This window comes from Bemisia tabaci, chromosome 10, assembly GCF_918797505.1.
Source record: "Bemisia tabaci chromosome 10, PGI_BMITA_v3".
NCBI classification, from domain to species: Eukaryota; Metazoa; Arthropoda; class Insecta; order Hemiptera; family Aleyrodidae; genus Bemisia; species Bemisia tabaci.
In genome coordinates this window covers 1,449,880-1,468,686 of record NC_092802.1, presented here as the reverse complement: position 1 = coordinate 1,468,686, position 18,807 = coordinate 1,449,880, and the positions used below count along the sequence as shown (strand labels likewise).

General features: G+C 40.8%; 1 protein-coding gene across 2 annotated transcripts in view; it reads left to right on the top strand.

Moving 5' to 3' along the window:
* Positions 1-18,807, top strand: part of Slmap (Sarcolemma associated protein) — an 89,143-nt gene that overhangs the window by 44,978 nt on the left and 25,358 nt on the right. For both annotated transcript variants that reach the window (XR_011900632.1, XM_019045890.2), the window contains exon 3: positions 17,673-17,882. Coding sequence is in view for 1 of the 2 variants with exons in the window: in XM_019045890.2 (XP_018901435.2) it covers positions 17,673-17,882 (210 nt within the window). In the remaining variant the exon portion in view is untranslated. The remainder of the gene's footprint in view (positions 1-17,672; positions 17,883-18,807) is intronic.

The following is an 18,807-nucleotide window of genomic DNA, read 5'->3' as shown; positions in this document are numbered from 1 at the left end:
CGGAGACATTAGCGCTGCCTGGCCATAGAATAATAAAGCTTATTATTCTATGGCCTGGCAGTGTTCACGCCATGAATATGGGTCCAGCCAGCGCCGATGTCACCGCCGGCCGGGCCGGTCCCTCTCTTCCCCGCGACCCGCGCTTCCCCTCCCCACTACTGAACTCCTCTTCACGCGGCCCCGCTCCCCCGCGACCTGCGCGCCCTACCTCGCGGCGTCGCGACACCGCTGTCCGCTAGATCGCGTTGACGCACCAGCTTTAGAGGTTCCGCCGCTCTTTCCCGTCGTCTGATTTACAGTGCATGCTTTTTGTTTCCATTCACCGTCAACTGAAATTCATCACAAAGTGCTTGTGGATAGTTTCAGTTTATCGCGGTCGATCTGAAGTTTTGAAGGGTTTTGCGGTTAAAGGTTCCCACAATAAATTCCATCTACGATAGTCTTCGGGTACGTAAGTTGGTAGTAATATGCTTTGTCAAAGAAGCGCCCTCCATCGCTTGGGCGTTGGAACTGCTTTTTGTAATTTGTGCCTCATGATTGTCGGCGAACATCACGGAGCTCGAAGCTTCAACGATTACTCGTACAGCGCGCACTACAGTGAACGCGCAATGCGTGAAGTATCCATACAGTCTTGTAGGCGCTAATATGCTGTGGTGAATGCGCAATGCGTGAAGTATTCCCCCAGTCTTGTAGGCGCTAATATGCGTTTCGCGCCGACCGCTCTGTGCGATTAGTTTAATTCATGGCGTATTTCTGTGAGTGAAATTGGTTCACTATGGTTCACATGGAATTAATTTTATAAAGTCATCAGTAGTATTGAAATTATAATAGTTTTAATAGTAATCATAATTATAATGAAAACAACCGAGAAATAAATGTTTTACTTTTCAATTATTGTATTATTATTTATCTATGGCTTTAACTATTTTTCCTATGGATTTCTAAAAACTTATTGTCTTTTTCTGTAGAAATCAATATTGAAACCTCAACATGACAGCGTTTCTCATTCGAGTAATATATCCAATATTAATTTTTTGTAACTAGCCGTACACCGAAGTTTAACTCGAAAGTTATGAACGAAAACGAAAGTTTCAACGAAAAGTTAGGAAGTTGTAAGAGTGAAATAGAATTGAGATGTTTGAAAAGAAAATTTTTTAATTGACCTTTTTTCGCTCTCAAGAGACTTTTCCGCCTTGTGAATGAAAACGAAAAATATTCAAACGCTTTCCTGACTACTAAAGGTTATCACGATCGAAAATGTTGATTTACAATCTGCGATTTCGAGAGGAAAACACGCACGCGACGTTTTTAAATTACACGGAAGTCTCTGACGCAAATGAACTTTAGACTTGGATATTGTGGAGAAAATCGAGCCCTAGTGATCCATTTTCCACGAAGTTTACCCAGAAACTTATCGAAACATGATACGGTCGACAAAGCTTTTGTCGTTTCGAGTGCAAAATGCCACAAATCAGTCGAAACCAATATAAAATCGGTTCTGAAGCACCACTATTTCCCCACTATCTTGCATTTGTTTTCGTTGAATGATACAGGCTATTTTTGTGCTTATATTTTTTATTTTTTTATGAATTTCGTTTTACTCCTGAGGAATATTGAAAACTTTAGCCGTCTATTTTAAATATTGAGAAAGACGGATTTTAGTGAGAGTATGCTAGTCATCTTTCGGGTCGTTTGTGGTGTCCACCTCTGCATTATACTGCCGTGCTAAGTAAGAACGCCGTATGAGCTTTCTGACGTTGCCAAGTTTCCTCCGATAAGAACCGAAGTTACTGGGAAAAGTGTGAATATTATTTCCTCAAATTTTCAGACAATTTTATACACAATTTAATCCAAAATATCTGAAAATTTCAAGGAAAAATATGCATAAATTTTGTCAATTATACAGGTTTTATCAAGGGAAATTCGGCAACTCCCGAATGCTCATAAGGCGTTTTTCCTCAGCGCGGCAGCTTACGTTACATGATGGTATCCAGTTTCTCATAAGCGCGAATATTTTCACAATCGATTTTCGGGATCGAAGTGAAGCATTTTTGTCTTACGAGGTTTTTCCCCAAAATCTCCTTTTCAGAGTTACATCGCCTCAAAGTTAGGACCAAATAACCGGGTTTTTTTTTCATCGTGACGTCAGTTGGAAGTATTTCTATCTAACGGAACTAAGCGCCATAGGGGGAGAAAGGGAGAGGGGGGCTTGAATTGGCGGGTGTTGCGGAACGCGATGCTTGTTCCGTCCTATACTCTCAATGCTTTTCCATGGCGCTTAGTTCCGTTTGACAGAACGCGCTATCCGGGATTCTAAAATCCTCAAAAGGAACTCAATTTGGCGCTTAGTTCCGTTTGACAGAACGCGCTATCCGGGATTCTAAAATCCTCAAAAGGAACTCAATTTGGCGCTTAGTTCCGTTTAACAGAAATACGTCCGGTTGTCAATGAAAATACATAAAAATCGGCACCTTTCAAAAATCGACTCTGAAAATATTTGCGTTCGACTTCCACACACCCTGTGAACTCACAAAACTTCACGTTGTAGTGTTGTATTTTAGTCTTCCGTTTAAAAAATGAAAAATGAGAGAAAATACTCATCTCGGTTGCATCCCTCGCCGTCCATTGAGGGTGTAGAACCGAGATTTTTCCACAGGAAAAATCCGGGGAAAATTCCAGTTTGGTCTAACAACGGAGAATTTGCAGGTGTCAGAAATTTTGTGAATTTCATGTTTAGGGGAGAAACTACTGAGCGACAGGGCTCCAGAATCTTTCAAGCTTCCACATTTTCACGCGCCCGCCAGCCGGCTTTCAACATTCTTCTCGCCAGTTTTCCACAAAATTTCCCACCAATCTAAAAAAATGACATTTTTCTTCTGTTTTATTGGGATTTTTCCCTGGGACAAATCCTGTGACACGGCTCGCGGAAACAAGGCCTAGGTCGGGAAATTATTTTGAAACTAGGAAAAGAACCGTGATAAAATCCGGGTGTCTACCAGTCCGAAATGTCCGGCAAGTCCGGAAATCCTACTGATTTTTTCAGGGCGGTCCGGAATTTTTTCCTCCATACCTCGCATGTTTTTCAATGAAGCCTGAAAAGTATGCAATCCCCTTCGCGTTGATTCTAAGAGTAGTATATTTGTCCGCACACTGGAAAAAAAACGCATTGGATCTAGAGACCAGACTCTTAAAAACATCGACAAGAAAAAGTACTCTTGATTCGATCAGATTTCAGCTTAAATCAAGAACCAAGCCTCTTAATTTGAGCGGATTTCCTTTTGATTTAAGCTTAAATCTTATTGAATCAAGAGTCCTTTTTCTTGTCAATGTTTTCAAGAGTCTGGACTCTAGATCCAATGTGTTTTTTTTTTTCCAGTGCAAGATCGCGATTGTGTGGCTACAACGTTTTTATCGCAACTCGAGCGAAAATTTCGAATATCGTCGAATGGAGTTACTGAAAAAGTACTGAATTTTTCTGTCGGGGCGGTGTTGAATTTCTTGGGAGTGGACGGAAAAAGTACCGCAAAAGCACTGATTTTCGGCCAGCTTGTTTCAGTGGACACTGGGTAAAATTCAGTGGCGTGGCGTGAATAATGGATCATCGATATCTCGCCATTTGAAGCTATGGTAAAGAATCGATTACTAAGGTGTTCGCTGCGAACACCCTGATAATCGATCTTTTTTCATGGGTTTAAATGGCACAACAATCGATATATCGCAATTCACGCCACGCCACTGGTAACATTTTCGGGAGCTCCTCGGGAGCCACGCGCCATTAGCAGATCCACGCAGTGGCGTGGCGTGCTTTGCGATATATCGATTGTTATGCCATTTAAACCCGTGGAAAAGGATCGATAAACAGGTTGTTCGCAGCGAACACCTAAATAATCGATTCTTTACCATAGGTTTAAATGGCAAAACAATCGATACATCGCAATTCACGCCACGCCACTGGATCCACGACAAAGGCGAAATGGCGTTGGTTTACGGAGGAGCTTGGAAAGTAGGTTAGCAGCGGGAGAGGAGTGCGGAGCCCGGCCGAGAGGCAAAAGCGTTAACAAATCGGAAAAACTGCCTCCGTCAGGCGAAGCGCGTTTCCGTGAGAACGCCTCGGCCGCCGCACTAGTGGTCGCACGTGAAATTCCTGGCCAAAATTTCAAATTTTCATGTTTCTTTTGTCACAAACTCAATTTCAAAGGGTGTTTCTACAAGGAAATTTCACGGGTAAACCAATGAAAGCACCCTTAATCTTTTTTGATTCATATTTCCGATGATGTAAGCTTTCGAAGTTTCCAGATTTTGAGCATTTTCTCCTACCGACTCGGTCCACTGTGCGGCGGACGGCGCGCGCGCACCCCTCGCATCAACCCCCGAGAGCTTTGAGCTTTCGCGCCGTGCGCCCTCTCGTCATTCGCCCTCGGCAAGGTCCAAAGTTTAAACTTGTCCTTTCCCAGGAATTTGGCTCCATCCTATTTTCCCTCCTTTCGTTGAGTCCCCCCCCCCCTTTTTTTCAAAGGATCGTGCTTCGTGAGGTTAGAGTAAATAACACAAGAGAAGCAAGACTTGAAATTTGAAAGATATTATACGTAGAGGGAAGTTTTAAGTTTCGTTGACACCTTGATCGTTGACACCGTGATCGTTGACACCGTGATCGTTGACACCGTGATCATCTTTCTTAGGAGTCAGAATTTTTATTTTTTGGATGATCACGGTGTCAACAAAAACTTAGAAAAACTGTTTGTTGACACCATGCTACGTAATCGTGCCAGGCTTTTCTTCGATCGTTATCAGACCCGATCCAACTACAGGGTGTCTACAAGTCCGAAAATAGTGCTGATTTTCTAAGGACGGTCCGGAAGTACTGAAAAAGTGCGGAAATTCCAAAAAAAGATCCGGATTTTTTTTTTAAATTTTAGTCATTTTTGTCGCAATTTCAAATTTTTGAAATTTTTCGAATCTCGTCAAATGGAGGTGCCGAAAAAGTACGGAATTCTTCTGTTGGAGGAGGTACTGTAATGTACTGAAAAAGTGCTGTAAAAGTACTTATTTTTGACCCGCCTGTTTTAGTAGACACTCTGAACTTATACTCAAGTCTTCGTTACATTTTCACTTTCACTTTTGATAACGATTGGTCCAAAGTTTAAACTTATTCCTCCCAGGAATTTGGCTCCATCCTATTTTCCCTGTGAACCCTTTTTCCTCCTTTCGTTGAGTTTTTTCCTCCTCTTTTTTCCAAAGAATCGTGGTTCGTGCCATGCTTTTCTTCGATTATTATCAGACCCGATCCAACTTGAATACTCTAGTCTTCGTTACATTTGCATTTTTATTCTTGGTAACGATGCCGTCGTGCTTAAAGTCCGTTTTTGAGAAACATTTTCGTGAAGGATCCTGCCCCAAAAAAACAGAAATTCAGGAAACTTCATGTCCAATATTCTGAAATTAAGAGAATTTTGATTTCGAAGGAAACTTGTCACTCTGTCTTATGTCCTTGCGATAGTTTGATCCGTCTGTGTACTGAGTGATTCGTCGTTCGGTTACAAAATCGATTGATAAAACAATGATAGTGATACTTTTTGAATCTACCGCTTTGAAACTGAGACACTGAAAAATGAGTCGTAGTTCCTCCATTAATCTTTTTTATATCAAGGCGTACCTAAAAGTTCATTTTAACGTGCGTCGGGGGTTTTGCCATGTAGCAGCCTCTGGCCTGATTATTGAAATTGATAGACACAGAAAACGAGGAGAAAATTGATCAATCCGATTCGTGGAAGTGAGTGGCTGCAATAGACTAAGGAAGGAACAAACTAACTAACCAACGGCAACCCACGAGGGACCCTTTTGCTAGTCCATCATTACATCCTTTGGTATACATATAATAACCACCCTTTTCAACCAATTAAGGGTCGTTCCATTTTCCTCTCTGCCTTCTTTGTCTATAGCCTTGTCTGTCAGGTCCAATGATCAGACCGCTGCAGGCTCATTGTTGAAATTGATAGACAAAGCTGTAGACAGAGAAGACATAAAGAGTATGGAGCGATTATATTGGTTGAATTGGCTGCTTCCTATAGACCAAGAAAGAAGATGATGGACCGACTATATAGTGTCTCTCATGGATTGCCGTCAGTTAGTCTATTATCCACCCTCTTCGCCCACTGCAACCACCAACTTCCATCAGCAGGACCCCTCCGTATCCATTTTGTCTCCTTTGTCTATCAATTTCAATAATCAGCCCGGAGGGATGACACCCTTCGCAATTTTTACCACCGTTGAAAAATGGCGGACATCGCTGAGCTCGGAAAAGTATGCCTATGGCCGAAGTACGAAACCACGTATCTCCAATTGCGGTGTCGATTCGATAGAAAAATAAAACCGTGAACCCGTCGACGTGATTCGATCGACAATTGATTTTTTTAAGAAACCCAGTGTCGATTCGATCGACACGAATCGATCGAAAAGTGAAAACGTGAGCCGATCGACGTGATTCCATCGACTCCAATTCGACAGATTCATGGGTTTATCGATTGACTCACGGCTCTTGTCGATCGATTCACGGGTTTTCGATCGACTCGCGGTTGTCGATTGAATCGGTGTTGGTGGAATCACGTTGATCGGTTCACGTTTTTGTTTTTCGATCGATCCCTATATCAATCGAATCGGCACTGGGCTTTTTTAATTAATTGTCGATCGAATCGGTGTCGATAGATTCACGTTTTGGCTTTATCGATCGACTCGACACAGGTTTTTTTAAACTTTATTATCGTCGATTGATTCACGTTTTTATTTTTTCATCGATTCACGTCGATCGAATCGGTGTCGATGGATTCACGTTTTCACTTTTCAATGGATTCACGTTTCCAATTTTCGATGGATTCATGTCGATCCATTCGTCACCTCCCGACGCACTACAACTCCGCCGTACTAAGCAAGAATGTCGTAAATCCATCAAGATTTTCTCGTTTTTTGGAACTTAACACTTTAAAACATAAAAACCGTTTCACCCGTACACCGCAAATTTTCAATTTAAGTTCTTGATAGTATTCGCGAAAGAATTCTGTGAAAACATGTCCCAAGATACACAAGCTTTTTTGCTGTGATACGTTGCTTCCAAGAAAGTGTGAAATGGCGTTTACAGCGTTTTTGCTTTGCACGGTAGAACTTGCGACGCAGGAAAAGAAAAGATGCTTACAACGCACTGAAAAAAAAATCTCGGTGTATTTACTAAGAAAAGGGTAAAATTACCAAGAATTCAGGGTTCTATTTGATCCCAGTTTTTCTTGGTAAAATTACCATGTATGGAATTGGTAATTTTACCGAGAAATCTCGGTGTAATTTTACTGGACCCAGGTAAAAACGCCAATATTTTTTATCGACTGTGGTAGAATTACTGAGATAAAATGGCAAAGTTGCCGGGAATTGATTACCAATACAAGTGATATTCTCACCTGAAAAAAACAGTAAAAATACCAGTTTTTAGGTAAACTTACCAGTCTGTCTTGGTAAAATTACCAATAATTGGTAAAAAAAGTGAGATGGTAAAGGTACCAACGGACCTTGGTAAAAACGCCGAGTTTTTTTTTCAGTGCGCGCTCGCGTTACGAGTCATCAGTGGCGTGGCGTGAAGGATCGATTATCGATATATCGCCATTTGAAGCTACGGTAAAGAATCGATTACTAAGGTGTTCACCCTGATAATCGATATTTTTCCATAGGTTTAAATGGCGAATCAATCGATATATCGCAAAGCACGCCACGCCACTGCGAGTCATGATATTCTCAGATGCAACCGATGGAAGCTCAATTTGAAAGGAAAATCGGTCTATTCCCCCCGCTCCCCTCTCACACTCTCCTCTGTCGCACTGACTTTGTATGCTGGGTACGTAAGTTTTCCGGAATCGACGCTTGATTCAGGATATCCTCGTTCCTTCGACGTAAAGGCGTATCCGAATTTCAACGTGATCCCTGTTTTACATATAAGCCCATGCTTTCTGGGGATCATGCGGTAGTAGAGATATCGACGGTGAAACTACCAAACCACGTATCTCGTTTGCGGTGTTTAAAAATCTACGCTCACATTTTATTTTTTTGAAGTAGACCAAATCAATATCATTCCTTGAAATTTTCACGGAATTTTCTCCGCACAAAGAGGAAAAATCACAGAAATTTTCAAGACTGGATGTTAAGTAGTTTTTCATTTAAAAAATAAAGTATGACAGGAAGTCTGCGACGTCGCAAACCGAGATACGTGGTTTCGTAGTTTCACCGTCGATATGCCCTCACCCAAAAGGAGCCGCGATCTGCGACGGCGAGGCAGGCAAGGAGCTGACTCAACGGCGACTCGTCTAATCCGATTTGTAGCCGTAACCGGTGCATACGTTTCGCCGTGTTTTTCATCTCTCCTTGTCGGCTCCGCGCGGGAAAACTTGCTGTCCAAGCGGTTTTAAAGACTACAGCTTTCGGTTTCGCCATCACCGTCATGGACGCATACCTCCGAGTCTAATTGAACGTATTTCTGCCAAACGGAACTATGTGCATTATGACGTGATCCCTATTATGCATATATTTTTATGGGTCTCAGGGCTCATGTATTAGTGCCAAACGAAACTATGTGCATTATGACGTGATCATTATTATGCATATATTTTTATGGGTCTCAGGGCTCATGTATTAGTGCACATAGTTCCGTTTGGCAGAAATACGTCCAATTGGACGTCATTTTGCATGGTAACTACTATTTCTGGCTCATTCGTAAAAGCGCACTTATGTACCTAGGGACATTGACGGTGCATACAAGGTGGAGAAATGGTGCTGGGTCAACACCATTTCGCGGGGAAAGCAACGCCAAGATGTTCCAAAAATTTTAATTTTTAGTAATTTTTGGAACTTGTTGGCTTTGATTTCCTCGCGAAACGGTGTGGACCCAGCACCATTTCTCCACCTTGTTACATACAGTATTCGGGCCACTTCTTAGTGTTTTTTTGTCAATGGTGCATACGTTGTTTCTAAACTGAGCCAGAAATTGAAATTCTTAATCGATAAATGTAGTCCAATCGAACCGGGTTTTCCAAGAGGAGAGCAACCAGGGTTGCCACAGTTAGGGAAAACCTGGAAATATCAGGGAAAATGACGAAAGTGTCCGGGAAATATTGAATCGCCCTTCGACTTTTTTCATTTAAATCAGTGCGGATTTATCTTGAAGTCCGTACTATTGAGTTAAAAAAACGTTGTTTATTATTTTTAAGTGTAAGTCAGGGCCGGATCAAGGGGGTGGCCACATGGGCCGCGGCCCATGGCGGCTTTCGGGGGCGGCAAATTTTGCAATTTTTCTAAATGCAGCTATAAAGAAAAATCGGATTCAGAAGAAAAAAAAATTACGAACGAAAAAAGGGGACAAAATCTCTCATTTCCTGAGAGTATATCTCTAATTTTGTCGTCCCTCTGTGATACAATAGACGACAGCACCTTTAATCAGTCGAGTTAAGACTAAGAGAGATACCGTACATCGTTTGCGGTATTCAAAAATCTCCGATCCCATTTTACTTTTTGGCGGAGAGCAAAGCAATTTCATTCTTTGGATTTTCCACACAGTTTTCTTCACGCAGACGAAAAATCCCGGGGTTTTAAAAAATTGTCGTTGAATGGTTTTCATGATAAAATAATGTATGACAGGAAGTCTGCAACGTTGCAAACTGAGATACGTGGCCTCGTAGTTTCACCGTCTATTTGGGTTCATTACTACGCAGATCGATTTTAATGTCAACCTGCGATAACAATGAGAGATGAACAAATTTTCACTTTGTGTGCGTCGTTTTTCTATCTTTTTAATCCATGAAATCGAAAAAAAAAAGAAAGAAAGAAAAAAAAAACATTTACCATCCAATTTTTCGTTGTTACAGAGAGGTTACTTGTTGGCAGCCCATGTTTTGCCGTTACGCATAAAATCGGCCACGTTTAGTAGAGATACATCTAGTCGCTCTCAGTTTGAACCAGGTTTCAGGTTCGAAGTTTCATTTATTCATAAAACTTAGGTAATGTTAAATGTGAAGTTTAACGTGCTTTCAGGCTTAAAAATGTTTTCTCGACTTTGAATTTTAGCCAGGACACGATGCAAGACTAATTGTATTAAACTACTTTAAATTCTTCTCTTTTCAAAATGCGGCATGGTACCTGGTAAGTTCCTGCTGAACTTGGTCCAATTCGTTGCTCCTATGGCGTAAGGGTGTATCTCAAATTCCGCATGAGTCCCGGCACAGTGGTTTTGAAGCAAAAAAAAAAATTCGACAAAAATGTACCCAAAAATGGTTTGCTCGGGGTGAGTCCATGGTACGTGCACACTTAAAATCGCGAAAATTCCAAATCTTGGCTAGTGCTATTTTCGAAATACGCGCTTTGAAATTTTCATAGTAAATGCAACTTTTCTACTGATCTTGATCCACTTTTTATTTATTTGTACATTGAATCGGTGTTGATCGGTTCACGTTTTAGGCGCTTCTGGGTACCAGATGCGCCCTTTCCAACCGTTCGACTCTCCCGATGTAACATGTACTATACTACATGCCCTTTTGCCTTATGGGTAATGACGCCATTCTGGTACACCCGGGAAAATTGGATTTTTTTCTGCATCTGGTATTCGTAAAAGTTTTCGTGAAATGTTTTGCTTTTAAGCATAACAATCTCGCACGGACGTATTACCTGGTTAAAGTATTTTAGGGCCTCCTTATGCTTTAAATACTTATATTCGAGGCAGTACTTTCAGATCGATTTGAAAATATTACGAACAGTCACGTGATCTCTTCATTTTAGTGACGTATTACTGTGCTACTTTGTGATTGGTTCATTTTCTTGGCGCAGCATCGACACGTCAGCTGTTTGCGGCATTGAGCGGAAGGTTTAAGGTTATGTCATGGACCAAGAGAATGAATAAGGACCCCCAACTCCAGTTAGCGGAGACATTAGCGCTGTCCCTCTCTCCACCGCGACCCGCGCTTCCCCTCCCCACTGCTGAACTCCTCTTCACGCGGCCCCGCTCCCCCGCGACCTGCACGCCCTACCTCGCGGCGCACACTGTGGTATTGGACCTGAAAAGCTGGCCAAAACTATTTATCACCAGATACCGCCGAGTTTTAAAAATATTTTACAATCAGTACTTCTTCTTAAGTGATAATATGCACAAATTAACCACCTAACACATCATATGACAATTTGCGGAGAGTTTAAAGAGGGTGCAAGAAGCCCTCCAAAAAGCCTTTAAAAGGACGCAAAGTATCTGACTAAATCGGTGCATTTAGACGAGTTTCTCCTTCACCTATGGTCTACTTTTCAAAATAAGGACTTTCTATTACCTCAGTTATGGTTTTTTTTAAAAAAAAAAAAACAGCGTATGTCACTTCAACATTTTTGACGAAACAGCCGATTTTCACATTAAGGAGTAATTGTACATTTCTCAAAAAAATTAATATGAATCATTCTAGATTTTAGATTTTTGACAGTTTTGAATCAAAATTAGTGCTAGTATGAAAGTGCCGGGACCTCCTTATGATGATTTGAGGTTAAATTATAAGATGAAAATGAGTTTTATCATAATAAAAACCATTGTAAGGGCAGAATGCACCTGTGAAAATGATTCATTTTGATGGGTTCCTTCCTAACCCATGGTCCACATCTCAAAGTGAGGGCACATCACTGCAAAATTCGTAACAAAACCACATATCTCACTTTTACGAGGCTTCAAATGTGCCTCTCAGCGTAATTTCATGGTGCCAGAGGGCCACTTTTAAAGCCCCACCCCGCGGCCGCATGGACTCAAATTTGTCTGTCAAAGTAAAACATGGCATAAATATGTCTATACTCAAGGATAATGCACGAAGAGATTGTTAGATAACGGATTAAACACTTTTGAAAGACTTTAAAGTGACCCTCCCATCCGCTTTCAAATTATTTTTTTCATCCCTCTTTCTAGGGTGCAGGGGCCAGAGAAACAGGTTGCGTGACCAAATGTCACCCAATTTGGTACTAAATGGGTCAGAGTTGTTGGAAAAATACAGTTTCAGTCGTTAGTATTGACATAATTTTTCCCATTCATGTTTGTGAAAATCGCTCAAAAGTCCATCTTTAAGGTCAAAAATTTCAATTTCCTCAGTTTTCCTCAGTCTGTCACCCCTGAATCCTGAAAATACCCACTTTGGACTATAACATTCCGCCTTAAACTGCTTGAGCGCAGTTGAGCGCAAAAAGAAATCGGACCTTGAATTTCGAAAAAAACGTTTACTTTTACGTCACTTTTCAACCTCCTGTGAAAATCACTAAAAAAGGAAATTTCGAAAATACTGTGGTTAGTTGTGCAGAATATACCCCTAAGAATGTGTTGCATATCGCCGAAGTTCCCTTTTATGGCCGCACAGTTGAAGTAAACTGATCGACGAGTAGCGCGCCAAAACATATCAAAATAATCGCTGAGAATTAGGTAACTTCGTGGTCTCTTCGCGGGAAATTGAGCCACTCGAAAAATGGTACATACATGTCTACCAGGGTAAAAAACAGTGTAGATTTCGAATATCATATTGGTTTTCCGATAAAAAAAAATTTAAAATTGAGGTTTTGGCCAGGTTTTTCGGTCAAATACCACAGTGTGCGGCGTCGCGACGCCGCTGTCCGCTAGATCGCGTTGACGCACCAGCTTTAGAGGTTCCGCCGCTCTTTCCCGTCGTCTGATTTACAGTCCATCCTTTATGTTTTCATTCACCACCAACTTATATTCATCACAAAGTGCTTGTGGAAAGTTTCAGATCTTCGCGGTCGCTCTGAAGTTTTAAAGGGTTTCGCGGTTAAAGAATCCCACTTTAAATTCCGTCTTCGTCAGTCTTCGGGTACATAAGTTGGTAGTAATACGCTTTGTCAAAGAAGCGCCCTCCAACGCTTGGGCGTTGGAACTGCTTGTTTATTTTTTGTTCGAATCAAGTCGATCGAATACATGCCCTCTCTTTACACGCACACTCCCTTTCATACTCTTTTTTTTAACCGAAAAATTCGCCTTCTGCTGCGTCTGCGGCAATTGTTGTTACGAGTATGCGGTGCGTGCTGGTTTCAGGTAGTTACATACTCGACTCTTTGAAGGCGTATTGTGTGCGAGAGCAATTCGCCAGTTCTCCAACAGGGTACGCCACTAGCGCACATAAAACGCCTTCAGAGAGTCGAGTATGTAATGACCTGAAACCAGCACGCACAACATATTCGTAACAACAATTGCGCGCAGCTGAGCGAATGCTCGCACTAAACGCCTTCAAGATCGTATGTATACTGACCACGCCATTCTAACAACAATTGCGCAGACGCAGTGAAGGATTTCAGTAAAAAAGGATGAAAGGTGTGCGTGTAACGAGAGGGTATGTATGATCGACATGAATCGAACGAAAAATGAAAACGTTAACCGATCAACACCGATTCAATGTACAAATAAATAAAAAATCGGATCTAAATCAGTGGAAAAATTGCATTTACTATGAAAATCTCAAATCGCGTATTACGAAAAAAGGATCAGTCGAGATTTTGATTTTTCGCAATTTTACGTGTACACGCACCATAGACTCGCCCCCTGCAAACCATTTTTGGATACATTTTTGTCGCTTTTTTTTATCTTTTAGTTAAAAAATCTCGGCAGATTTTGAATTTTCAGCAAAAAAAAGGACAATAGCCCCTGCGCATGAGTCTAAAAAATCATTCTAAACCCAAAAATCGACAAAATTAAGAGAAATGAAAGCAGAATAGTGTTTGAAAAAAAACCTCACATTCGATACAGAAATCGGTCAAGGGTCAATTCCAAGCGAATAAACACGAATGTGTTTGGCTATTCGCAATTTGGTCTGGAACGGCGCGGCGCAGAGAGCAATGATGAAGAGAACGTGAGATGAAAAGGAGAAACCCTCGGCGCGGCGGTCTGCATGTAACACATATTAGCGCCTACAAGACTGCATGAATACTTTACACATTGCGCCAAAGACAGTGCGGTCAGCAGCGGGCAGCGTGAAACGCATAGCGCCTGCAAGACAGCGTGAATACTTCACGCATTGCGTCAAACACAGCGCGGTCAGCGCGGCGCGGCGGCGGAAGTTAAAATTGTTAAACCACATTCATGTTTGTTCTTTCATAATATTTCGGTTTATTTCTTATAAATGGAGGGCCTTGTCCATGTCCATACAGAGATAGGTTTACGGAACCTAACTTTCGCGCCAAGTTCCGTGAACTTTTGCTAGTAGTGTTGACAGGGCTTTCGCAAAAAATGTGACCAACACGAGTAAACGCGTCTTTTACGCCTCTCCCCATCCGGCACGTTTACTTGATGGTTTTTATTGATGTTTCCTAACGAATGAGAAGGGGCGGCAAAATACAGGCGGCCCATGGGCGGCTAGTAAGTAAATCCGGCCCTGGTGTAAGTTGAAAAAAAACAATAACGAAACAACGTTTCTTTCACTGAAGAAAACGGATTTAACTCCAAAAAAACCAACTTTTTCCATCAAGAAACGACGCTTCAAGTCAAAATAATATCTCAAGAAAATTTTTTTTCAGTGCTTGCAAACATTCCCTGTTTGCAATTTGAGCCGGCATTTTCAGTCCGACAGTCGTCAGCAGCTGTCGCCAGGATTCGAATATAATACTCAGCATATTTTCCTGTGAGATCAGGCCTCAGTGCAGCATCTCTATTTCATACCCAAGATGTTTTTCCCAGTGGCGTGGCGTGCTTTGCGATATATCGATTGATCTACCTTATAAACCTATGGAGTAGGGTCGATATACATGGTGTTCGTAACGAACTTCCTAATAATCAATTCTTTACCATACTTTCAAATGAGGAAACATCGATGATCGATTACTGAATTTGATAAACCCCTATCTTGGCAATGCAATTTATCGATCGATTCGACAAGGATTCAACAATCGACCCGCTGTGTTTGTCCCGCTCGCTCAGCTAAACGTGATCCGACGTATATTTCAATCCGGATGAATTTGAGCCCTGCAAAATAAAACGCGACTTCATTCAACATCACTCGAATTTCCTCGGAATCGTGAAAATTGAAGAGGAGAACCTTCATATCTGGTCGGAAAGACTTAAATTTAAATCAGGGGTGCAGAATCTTCCAAGCTTCCATATTTTCACGCGCCCGCCCGCAGGTTTTCCACATTTCTCTTCAGCGATTTTCCGCAAAATTCCCCACCAATTCAAAGAAAAATGACATTTTTTTCTGTTTTTCGTTGATTCTCGACTGCTGACCCTTCAAGACTTTCCCTCCTTCCACATTTTGTTTTTCAGCGATTTTTCCGCAAAATTTTCCACCGATTTAAAAAAAATTACATTTTTTCCTGTTTTTCGTTGATTCTCGACTAGTACCCTTCAAGATTTTCCCTCCCTCCACATATTGGGGGCTTTCCACATTGTTTTTCAGCGATTTTCCACAAAATTTCCCACCGATTTAAAAAAGAATTACATTTTTCTTTGTTCTTCGCTGATTCTCGACTACTGATCCTTCAAGATTTCCCCTCCTTCCACATTTTGGAGGCTACCCACATTGTTTTTCAGCGATTTTCCCCAAAATTTCCCACCGATTTAAAAAAGAATTACATTTTTCATTGTTCTTCGTTGATTCTCGACTACTGATCCTTCAAGATTTCCCCTCCTTCCACATTTTGGAGGCTTTCCACATTGTTTTTCAGCGATTTTCCCCAAAATTTCCCACCAATTTACAAAAATGAAATTTTTTTTCCTTCGTTGATTCTCGACTACTGATCCTTCAAGATTTTCCCTCCTTCCGCACTTTTTGGGGGCTTTTCCACATTTTCGCGCGCCCGGGCTGGCGCGTGACAGGATATTTTCCGCACCCTTGATTTAATGTAGCTTTTTCGAGGGGGAGAGCTTCCTCCATGAGGAAACTCCTCAATCCTCCAGTTAGTATCGTTCCGTTCAGTGTGCGATTTAACTCTTAAGTAGATCATGGTTCTTTCATGAGCGGGAAGTTTGAATTTATGCCCCAGCAAGCGTCAATATCTTGGGCAGCGGGCTAGTTGTTGAAAATGGTAGACAAAGCTATAGACAAAGAAGACATAAGGTATATAGATTGATCCTATTGGTGGAAGCGGGTGGTTGCAATGGACATAGGAGGACGGTAATAGACTAACTAACGGCAACTCACGAGAGACCCAATAGTTAGTCTATCATTTATTTCCTTAGTCTATAAGAACCACCCATTTCAACCAATAGAATCGCTGCATACTCCCTATGTCTCCTTTGTCTATCGCTTTGTCTATCAATTTCAATATTCAGTCCGCAGGAAGTATTTTCATTCATTTTTGTGGCTCAATCTCCGAAGAAGGAAGGTAACTTCATTCCAAGGTTGCAAAAATGACTAAAAAATTCAATTTTTTGCCCTAAATAAAGCACATGCGTGATTTTTGTCCTAAATGTGTCTGATTTTTGCATAAGATCAGAAGAGTAGAAACTGAAATTTTCAGTAGGTAAAAATGCCCAAGCTTCTGCTAGTAAAAAATGCAGTTACGTTTTTTCGTGGGGGAAACGACTGAAATAATCGTGTTCCATGTGGAATTTTGATGAGTAAACACATTATAATTCTTAAATTAGCACCTTGTCTAGTCATCCAGTAACCAAGCTGAGACGGCATGAATAGCTTTTATTGGATTCAAAACTAGGGGGCTACGTTCCCAGCCCCCTGACTGCATCGCGGTCCGACCGCCTGGAGCGCTTCGCGCCTCAGGCGTTGTGCGTTAAGCGTTACTCTCGTGATTTCATGCTGTAGTGTAAGATGCGGTCGAATTCTAGCTTTGGAAAAGAAGTTAGGCAGTTCCCTTAGAAAAGGCGTATTACTGATGGAAAAATTAATTTCAAAATTGATCGTGTGTCTTTTCTTATTCGTAAGCCAGGGTTGCCACTGTCAGGGAAAACCGGGTAATGTCAGAAAATTTTATAAAGTCAGAGAAAATGACGAAAATGTCAGGGAAAATTCTAGAATGGGTTTGAGATTTTGAACAAGAAATTTTGCCCGAAAACTATTTTCAATTATGTCTTCTTAACCGTCCGTCACATCTTCAATTGTCAGGGAATTTCACCAAAATGTGTCAGGGAAATCAGGGAAATGTCAGGAAATTTAATTTTCTAAATTCCGTGGCAACCCTGATAATTCTCAAAATTGATCGCGTGTCTTTTCTTTTTTTTTTTTTTTTTTTTTTTTTTTTTAGAATGGTAACATATTTTATTTGTTTCTTTTATTACAAATTTGAATGGGGCCGACAGCAGCCCCACCCGAAATGGGAAGATGCATACCTATCACCTATCATACAAATTTGGAAGTGCTTGACAAATAGTAAAGGGCACTATTTGTCCATGATCTAGCATTACAGTTTAATTTCTTATTACTATTAAAAATAAAATTGTCTCTTGTATTTAACTTATTATATCTAATTGTGATTAAAAATTCAATCAAAATTACTTAAAATACTGATGTTACCGCCGGAACCATCCTTACAGATATTACATCGGGGAGGTAGGGGTTGGTGTCGGGGGAGCACGCTTACATTTAATGTTGTCTTTTCTTATTTGTAAGCTATATTTTACAAGACTATTTGTATGAGGTGTTCAATACCAATAATGTTTTTTCTCTCTCTCTGTGCAGATGGTGATCAATGGAGATTATGCTCAATTATGTCAGAACAACAATCAAAGCAATATCATCAACAACAACAACACTATCATCAACAACCCCGCGTCCCCCACCATTACCACCACCAACAACAACTCCATGAACGGGATAGATCCCCAGAACAACAGTGGAGAAGCAGGCGTTGCAGTATTGATATGTAGACCCAATTCGCATTCTTTTCAAGTTCGTCTCACAATTTTTCCTACCTTAAAAAACTAGAATAAAATTGAGGGGCTTGGAAGACAAGGCGCATAAATGCAGTTTTTGGTATTTCGAGAGATACGTGTTTGAAGTTTCGAAATTACATGGATCCTTATGGCGGAAAGAAAGCTCTAACTGACTTTTTGATGCTTAAAAATTGGAATGAAGGAGCCAATTTTTCACAGAATATGCACCAAGACTAGTTTCACTTGAAATCATTAATAGCTCAATTTTTCAAAATCTGCACTTATGTGCCTTGTCCTCCAAGTCCCCCAATGGAGAATTCGCACATTTTGTATTGCTTCATCTGAAAGTGCTTAAAGAGCACATTATTTTTTATGATTTTTTCTGATATGGGAAATAGTATAAAAATCGATTTCAAAGTGAGAAAATGCACTGCCTGGTGATGCCATTTCCCATTTAAACGTACGTATTTTAGCAAATTAGATAATTTTGTCATATCTTCTCCAATAATTGTTCAATTCATGAACCAAGGGTATCCTCGTGTTCAGCTTACTCAGTAGTTTCCACTTAAACGGGAAATTCATCAAATTTCTGACACCTGCAAATTCTCTATTGTGCTAATACGCAAAGCTAGGGACATGAATTTTTTGGCTCCCTTCACTTAAGGGAGTTTTTAGTATGAGAGGGTTTTCCAGGGTTGCTGACGGTCTCGGAAACCGGGAAAATCAGGGAAAGTTAGGGACTTCCTGTGGAAAAATAGAGAAATTTTGACACATATGATAATAATAATAATATATTTTTATTTGTAAGTGCACATTTTTTAATAGCTAGAACAAATGTGTCAATGTTAGTGAGGATAGAAGAAAAAAAGGAAAAGAAAAATACAGTTTTATTTAAAAAAAGGACTTATGCTAAATATTCCACTTCACTATAAAAACATTTG